This window comes from Brachypodium distachyon, chromosome 1 (assembly GCF_000005505.3).
Source record: "Brachypodium distachyon strain Bd21 chromosome 1, Brachypodium_distachyon_v3.0, whole genome shotgun sequence".
Classification (NCBI taxonomy): domain Eukaryota; kingdom Viridiplantae; phylum Streptophyta; class Magnoliopsida; order Poales; family Poaceae; genus Brachypodium; species Brachypodium distachyon.
Window position 1 is genome coordinate 35,396,264 of NC_016131.3, and position 8,982 is coordinate 35,405,245.

General features: G+C 42.2%; 1 protein-coding gene across 1 annotated transcript; it reads left to right on the forward strand.

Annotated features, from left to right (window-relative positions):
* Nucleotides 1-1,487: 1,487 nt before the first annotated feature.
* On the forward strand, nt 1,488-8,517 carry LOC100833775 (UPF0261 protein mll9388). Its single transcript, XM_003563755.4, has 9 exons — nt 1,488-1,700; nt 2,183-2,833; nt 3,024-3,230; nt 4,007-4,222; nt 4,305-4,527; nt 7,042-7,289; nt 7,372-7,550; nt 7,720-7,973; nt 8,073-8,517. Exons 1-9 carry the CDS (start codon nt 1,587-1,589, stop codon nt 8,222-8,224), a joined length of 2,244 nt encoding a protein of 747 aa, XP_003563803.1. The 5' UTR covers nt 1,488-1,586; the 3' UTR covers nt 8,225-8,517.
* The last annotated feature ends 465 nt before the right edge of the window (nt 8,518-8,982 follow it).

Here is an 8,982-nt window from a genome sequence, read left to right on the forward strand (position 1 = left end):
GGCACTCTCAAAGTATAGTCATAACACAAGGTTAATGCGATGAAACTAACAAAAATAGCAGGTACCTTGCTCGTGATCTATTGCTTGAAGGAAGGCATGGCCTTGGAAACGTTGAACCTCTTCCACCTTATCATATCAAATAAGCCCAAGCACCTCCTCCGAGGGCCTAAGTTTTGCACACTATGCGACCATCATATCCAAAGACATAACGTCCTGCTCTTTGCCATCCCCTGCAACTCCTTCATGTACAACCCCAGCTGCCCTCCTTTTTGATGTAGGATGTATTCGTCCAATAGAGACTTGTAAAAGAAGACATCTGACCTGATCAGGCATTTCGTCGAACATGTTATGGGTGGAGTCCGGGACGTGTCCTTGCGTAGAGGGAGACGGAGGGCTTTGGCACCAAACCTGCAACCCGTATTACCGACGAATCCCCTTGAAACACATGGCTCCTACGACCTGTCCAAAAGCAATCTGCAACCTGCATCTCACATGGGCATCTTGGTTGGAGCTCCCTTCAGCTTGTAGCCATGGACAATATAGCCACTGCCCCATGAAGCTCTAGGACATGGCTGCAGACGTCCCTCTCTAGTTCGGTGCCTTCAACACCACCAAGCGGAGTGCACGCAAAGCACATCGTGGCGAGACTCGGCACACATCATCTGGAGAGGCCCGCGCGTGACGCACAGTGTGCAGCCGCGGCCATGGCGCCGCCGCACACAACAGCAGCAAGCATGCGGTGGTGGCGGGCGGTGCACGACTGCTGGTGGTTCTCAGTGCGCGTGGCAGTGCGTGGAGGCGGTGATGTGAGGCGTGCAACGACGGCGCTGCGGCGGCCATGACAGCAGCAGTGATTCACGCGAATTGAGAGAGAGCGAGAGAGAGTCAGCCCAGTAGGAGAAGGAAAGATCGGGAGCCAGAGGATTGTAATCAGATGACGTAGGAAGCGTCCGCGTTTAAAGTCAGGTCGCGTACGGCTTGAAAATAGATTTTTTGTAGGGTAAAAGAGAAGGGCAACAAGGATTGCGGCAAAAAGAATCATGAATCATAACAAAGAAAAATCGAGTTAAGTATTGCAGTTAAGATGCTCTTGTTGTTTGTATATTCACCCTTGATATTCACAACATCTTATCAAACATTTAAGTCCACGCACTTTTAAGGTAAAAAATTGGTAGATAGAGTTATTAAATTTAAAAGATAAACAAACGTGTGGTACTTTTTAAAGTTTGGAGTACCGGGTACTGACTCTCTGTATTGTTTATGTTTGCATAAAGTTTCCTCGCTGTATCTTGCCCTTGCGTTGAAGATCGATTGCCTGATGATCATGATCTTATTTGCTGTGACAAAAAACGGAATCCGATATCTGTTTTAAAATTTAAAATAATCCGATCCAAAATCAGGCACCGCCAGCTGATCCGATGCCAAAACGTGGCGCCGGCACAGAAATCCACGTTACATCGTTGAAAGTCTCCCCAACGCAGGTATTCCTACTCCAAAGTGAGCGTTTTCCTCTCCCAACTAAACACCCACCGGTCCCGTCCGTCCTTCGAGGTTCCACTAGCTACGCTCCCGATCTCTGCTCCCAGATGACGGAAATGGAGGTGCTCTGCATCGGGACGGCCGACACCAAGCTGGAGGAGCTTCTCTTCCTCGCCGCCCGCCTCCGCTCCACCCTCCCCGCCTCCGCCTCCATCCCCAAGGTATTACTACACTGTCCGCGTATATTCTTGTTCCCCCGATGCAAGTAGGTGGTAATGCGCAATTTCATTTCTACTCCTATGCTTGATACGAAGGTCGGTTTCTGAATCTCAAAGGGGTAGGGGGACCGTTATTGATTGGGTTGATTCTGGCCCGCGTTACCTAGTTTTGAACAGTAGCCCAGTTTTGTGAGACAGAGTTCAGAGTTCCTTCTCTGCCTGTAGGTGACTAGGTGCTTAATCACATTGCACTTAAACAGGAGACCAGCTGAAATGCTAAATGCCATATTTGTCTTCTATTTCGCAATTTCTATATTGTCACATGTTAAAGTAAACAAAGCTTCTAGATTTCATTACATTAGAGCAACCAAACTACTGACACATGCCACATCTTGATGTGTAGTGCATGCCCTTGGAGTTGTCCTTTAGATTTGTTCTATTTCTTAATTAGCTATTGCATAATATGCGGTCTATTGAAATGGCAGGTTCAAGTAAGCATAGTGGATGTCTCCACGACTAAAACAATACCAACACAGGATACTAAAGACATTTCAGTTATTGCGAGAGACACAGTTCTCTCATGTTATCCAGACGCCAACCAACAAGATCTTCCAGATGACAGAGGTGAAGCAATTGCATATATGTCAAAGGCTCTTCAGTGTTTTCTGAAAAACAAATATAAGGGTGGTACCCTGGTGGGAGCTGTTGGCTTAGGAGGAAGTGGTGGAACTGCACTAATTGCTCCTGCTCTAAGATCCCTGCCTCTCAGAGTGCCTAAGCTTATTATATCTACTGTTGCTAGTGGCCATACTGCACCATATGTTGGAACATCTGACTTGGTATTGTTTCCTTCAGTTGTTGACATATGTGGCATAAACAGTGTCAGCCGTGTTATATTGTCTAATGCTGCTTCAGCTGTTGCTGGAATGGTACATGGAATATTATTGGCTTCCAGTAAATCTGATGAAACAGACACAAAGCTGACTGTTGGTATTACAATGTTTGGTGTTACTACACCTTGTGCAAATGCTGTCAAAGATAGACTGAACAAAGAAGGGTATGAAACACTTGTATTCCATGCCACTGGTGTTGGAGGCAAAGCAATGGAAGAACTAGTTAGAAGTGGTTTCATACAGGTAATGCCTTCATGTGGTTCTGTACCTTTATTTCCTTGCCTTGCCTATTTTGGTTTGGTTTTGTTCTTCTGGAGGTTATGTTTATCAGTTCATGAATTTTTATGGTGTACTCATTATCAGATACCAACTCTACTGATGTTAATTTCTGTCTGTAGAGTATCTCATCTTACTTCCATTTGGTTGCATATAGGGTGTGTTAGACATAACAACAACAGAAGTTGTGGATTACATTGTTGGCGGTATCATGGCTTGTGATAAGACCAGGTTTGATGCAGCTATAGATAACAATATACCTCTTGTTGTCAGTGTCGGGGCCTTGGATATGGTCAACTTTGGAGCTCATGATACAATACCTCCTGCTTTCTCAGACAGAAAGATCCATGTGCACAATGAACAGGTTACACATATGAATCTTTCACATTACATTGTTACCTAAAGTTATTACATGGTTTTTGCCAAACTTCCTTTTTGATGTATATGTATCCGCTTTGAAAATTGAAATGGCTGCTTTGCGCTAGCACAATATTCTGTTATCAGACTAATACGCTAGGATATCATTACAGATTACGCTATTGAGGTACTAAGATAATCTTTAGCATCATGTGATGTGTGATGAAACTTTATTCATGCTACAAGAGTAAAACTTGGGGATAGATCTTTTTTTTTCCGAGAAAATGCAAAGCTTGCGCCTCAATGCATCGATAGAAAGAACATAGTTGCAAGCCCAAGACAAGGCTGAAACAACCAAGAATTCAAGACAAGAGCACGACCAATGGTCGTCGGACAAACATTACAACTGACACAACTTGGGGATAGATCTATAGAGAATTAGAGATACGCAGGATAGGAGTCCCTGTATAAGAATCTAGTGCTATACAATCATCACATCTAATCTCTCATGCTTGCATCTTATTGCAATTACTCGATTTCCTACTCCTTGTCCTAGTAAGGTTCCTCCAGAAACTTTGGTATTGGTGCCATGCTTGCGTCCTGGTAAGTTTAGGATTAGATTCGTCATATTCAACATTAATCTTATCTGTCGAGCAAAATCCATCATTGACATGCAAGCTGTGATTGCTACCATAGGAGTATGCACTTTCTGTTCCATTATTTATGAGGACTTCACATTTCTTATTTTTCTTGCCTGAGTAAAAGACCATGTAATTCTTTCAGATTTCATTGATGCGTACTACTGTAGAAGAGAACAAGAAATGTGCTCAGTTTATCTCTGAAAAGCTGAACAAATCTTCATCAAGAGTTACTGTTTGCCTGCCACAGAAGGGTGTCTCTGCAATAGATGCACCCGGAATGCCATTTTATGATCCTGAGGCCACATCTGCACTCCTGGATGAGTTAAACACTCGTATAGTCAAAACTGACAATAGACAGGTTTTTTCATGATACCTAATTTTCAATGCATTGTATCAGTAGAGACTATAAAGATAAACTAAGCTGGTTGGCTTATTGACAGCTGAAGCTGCTTCCTTATCACATAAACGATCCTGAATTTGCCAACGCCTTGGTGGATGCATTCCTGAGTATGGATATAAAGGCCTCTATTGCTTTAACTCAGAAAAGTAACTTGATCCTACCTAAGCAAGATGCAAATAAACAAGAATCTAGTTCAGAACAGAGGGCTTCCGATAATTCTATCATATGGAGGCCTCCTATGGATTATCCTGATGCAAAACCAGGTTAATGGTGATTCTATTTGCATGTCATTGGCCCCAAATTTTTTATGCCCACACAAACAGGGTATGACTGAAACAACTTGTTTTATCTTCTCAACAAAGAGCTCTGATGGTCCAAAAGGTCAAAAAAAGGTAGCTGTGAGTTGCTACATTTTTGGGTCGTGCTTCAAAAAATAGTCGGTTTCAACAGTTGACGTTGTCCTCCTTTCTCTATTCTTTAATATCATTACATTTTGGTGGGCTTGTTTCTTTACTCTTATAAAGATGTGAATCTGTGGGGGCGTTTCGTCCACCGTCTTCTCACTTTCTTGATATCTGCCAAAACTTTTCAAAGCATAGCAACAACTTAACATGTTAAGATAATCTAATTTTTTATCCATAGCAAAGCAGAGTGGTTAGCTAGTTAGGGTTGAACATAGCTCGGGCAGCGGTCGAAGGACGCGGCAAACAGCAATGGTCTTAGGCACAGTTCCGACCTGAAAACGGAACGCCAATGGAACATTAGCATGTAAGGATTTATGTTGATTTGGAAATCTCCTGAAGAGATAAATTTGGTAACTGATCGAACTGTCAAGGGATAAGTTCTTCCAATCAGATATGTTTAGATACAATTGTTTGGAAACCTGTATTCAAATAGATTCCACTGTTTTTCAAAGGAATCAAGCAACAATGTTCCTTCCCCATGAAACACCTGGTTTTAGAGCCTCCTCGTAAGTGGGGAGAAGCTCAGCATACACAGGGATGAGCTTGGGTTACCTACCTCTCCTTTGTGATCTTGACTAGAAACATACTTTTATCCTCTCCTGCCTTTCTCCAGTGCAATATCAGAACTCTTCAGTCTTTCCTCACATGTTTCTAGTGAATCAGGATTAATTTAAGTTGTTATTAAGTGCACTAAGTTTTACTCTATTGACAGTACAAAGGATGTTATACATACATCCAAAAGGTTAGGTAATGACAAGGGTGGGTTTGAAACAGCTTATGGCCTGGATTATAGATTCAAATAAGCCATAAGATGGTTAAAAAAGGCGGAGCTTAAAAATAGCCCACTCATTTTCCTATTAAGAGCAGGAAGCGAGCTTCTGCAGTCCCTTTCCCCTCCCGGCCTCCCCCTACTCACAATACCTCTAGATTTGAGGTAAACTACAATAAATCTGCCATAAGCTATATAAAACCAAACTCCTTCAGTTTTTCTCTCCCTCTCAACCACTCTCCCCTTCCCACAAGCTATTTCTTTTTGAAAAGGAGAGAGATCCCTCGGCTTCTGCATCAAGCGGTGCACACAACTATCCATCGTTGATGAGTTCCATGTCTTTCAGCTATTCAGAAACAATAGATTACATGATGCAACTCAAGCACCATATAATCTATTAATAGCATGCCACCCAAACTGGTTGAACAGATCCCGAGCTACCATCTCCAACCGGCTGCACCCAGTAGCCAAAGAATCCTGCACCTCTGCTTGCTGAAGTGGGCAGCAAGTACAGATCTAGTGATTAGCAAGATGAATAGTCTACAAAGTTTCTGAAACTTTCCGCTTATTAAAAACAATAACATTTCGACAGTGCCATATAGACCAACTACAACACATGTACCCACTGAAATAAGTGCCCTTAAAGATTTAGTAGCCCCACCACCAGCTTGTAAACAAGCACTCGAAAAAAAAGCTGATGAAGGACTCGTCCTTCGTACAGAAGGCGCATGGCTTACTGCTCTTGCCACTGACATTTGGCTAAGTTTTCCTTTGTAAGAATCCCCCGCCTTCTACAAAGGTACCGCACAAAAATCTTATCTTTAAGGATATTTTAAGTTTCCAGATTTTTGTATGGCAGATTGACAACCCCCACCAATGCTGTGGACATCAAGCTAATCGAAAAAAATACCATATGTGTGCAAATTCCATCGGAACACATCTGCTCTTCGATTCAATCAAATTTTGCCATGCCACAAATTTAGTCCAGTCAGGGCCCTCCGGAACTCAATGTTCGGGAATAGTCCCCATTACATTGGCAACCTGTGCATCTCGATTCCTTGCGACATTATGCAAAATGGGGTATTGGACCTTGAGTGGCTTGCCCACAATCCAAATGTCCTCCCAAAAACACGTCTGAGATCCGTCATTCACCTCAAATGTATCAAAACAAAGGAAGGTGCTTTTCACCTTCATAAAACGGGGAGCCCCTTGGTTTACTCTCAAACTGGAGAGTGACTTCCAGTACAAGTATTTGTTCTTCAATAAATCCTGCCAAACTCCTTCCTCATTAAAAAGCTTAAACAATCATTTGCTGTATGAAGGCAGACTATAAAAGCTAAGAAAGCTGGTGTTAGATTCAGGCATATTGACCATTTTGCACCTTTCAGTCTTGTTTGATTCCAATCATGACAACAGATAATCCATAGCTTCTTGGGTTCCATAAATCTAATCATTTTACTTTTTAGTTTATCTTCATCCGTTTCAGGACTCGAGACAATTGTGCACCCTAATGGTTCTTATGGCTTGCTCTTCTATGTTGACAGAAACTTTGCAAAAGACAAATTCGATAATATATAAGTTAAAGCAACAAATTTGTGAGGGTACTCCTGTTATTGGAGCTGGTGCTGGCACAGGCATATCTGCAAAGTTTGAAGAGGCAGGTGGGGTTGATCTGATTGTGCTATACAATTCTGGGAGGTTCCGAATGGCTGGAAGGGGCTCATTAGCAGGCCTCCTACCGTTTGCTGATGCAAATGCCACTGTACTTGAGATGGCCAATGAAGTGTTGCCTGTGAGTTTTCTAGAAACCGATTTCAGTATTTTTCCTGACAACTGACTGAATAAAGCTGGAAGTTAATGGCATGGTAATTTAGGTTGTTAAAGAAGTTCCTGTTCTTGCTGGGGTTTGCGCGACTGATCCATTTCGTAGAATGGATTACTTTCTTAAACAGCTAGAAGCCATTGGATTTTGTGGTGTCCAAAATTTCCCTACAGTTGGTCTGTACGATGGGAATTTCCGACAGAATTTGGAAGAAACTGGAATGGGCTACAGGTATAATTCATAGCATGCTTATTTTGGAAAATCATTATATAATGGAATGAACATCAAGATAACACGGTAGTTGTTTTAATGACTTCATTTGGGTTAGCTTTGATTCTTATCCTTTGGGTAAGATTGCCATGTTTGAAAATTTTGTTAACTTGATGTTGTCCTTTGGCAGCATGGAAGTGGACATGATCTCAAGAGCTCGCAACATGGGTTTCCTCACGACTCCGTCTGCTTTCAATCCAGCAGAAGGTGCTGCGATGGCTAAGGCCGGAGCTCATATCATAGTGCCACATATGGGTCTAACAACAGCTGGATCAATCGGTGCAAAGACAGCTGCTACTTTAGATGAGAGTGTTCTCCGTGTTCAAGCCATCGCTGATGCTGCAATTGGTGTCAATCCTGACATTATTATTCTCTGCCATGGAGGTATTAATTCTAAATTCTACATGTCTCTAGTAATAGATGGTGTCTTAGTACTCTATTTCATAATGCAAATCATGTAATGATTATGCACAATTCCATCAGGTCCGATATCAGGGCCGCGAGAGGCGGAATTTATCCTCAAGAACACAAAGCGGGTCCATGGATTCTACGGTGCATCAAGCATGGAAAGATTGCCAGTTGAGAAAGCCATCACAAACACCATGAGGAAGTACAAATGCATTTCTCTAAAATGACGATGGTAGCTTAGAAGTGTGCAGATGAGCCCAGTTTGTTGTCACATATATCTAAATTGTTACCAGATGTACCTTCTGCGTTTAAACAATAATGAAAGATACCGACAAAACCATTATATGTGATATAATATAATATATTGTCTATCAGAAAGCAATTCGCACGAGCGGTGTACGATTCGTGTTGGTATGGATGCATATCGGACACGTACTAGGTTATAGTTGGGGTCGAGACTCTATTGTGTGTATGACACATCTCATTATCCTGCTCAAGCATTCTTCTTGTGAAATCATAAGTGATGTGTAAAATTGGCAAATGTTTTATGCGAAACATTGATGTGAATACTTTGGATAATATATATTCTTATGTGATGATATGTATCATGTTTTGGACTTAGTGCTTAGCTATTGGTGCGTTGATCTATTAGTTTCTTATGTGAAAACATGGCGTGAGTTGTGTGAAAACTTACCCTGAGTCAAGTCGTGGACTTGTACTCGTACTGGTTATTTGTTTGTTCACTTTCAGGTGTTGATGATAGGATCGATGGACGAAACTTGGGAGAAACTGAGGTCGAGGGATCAAGGTCATGCGGGACGTTCGTGCGAAGGAACAATGAAAGTGAAGGCTACGATGATCCGGGAGGGTACCGGTTTGTCGTACGTTGTTTATACCGGAGATGTACGGTATTGGAGATATCCGACACGTGATGGTTGAATTTTGAATACATCATAAGAAGGGTTGATTGCATGGAGTGGCATCG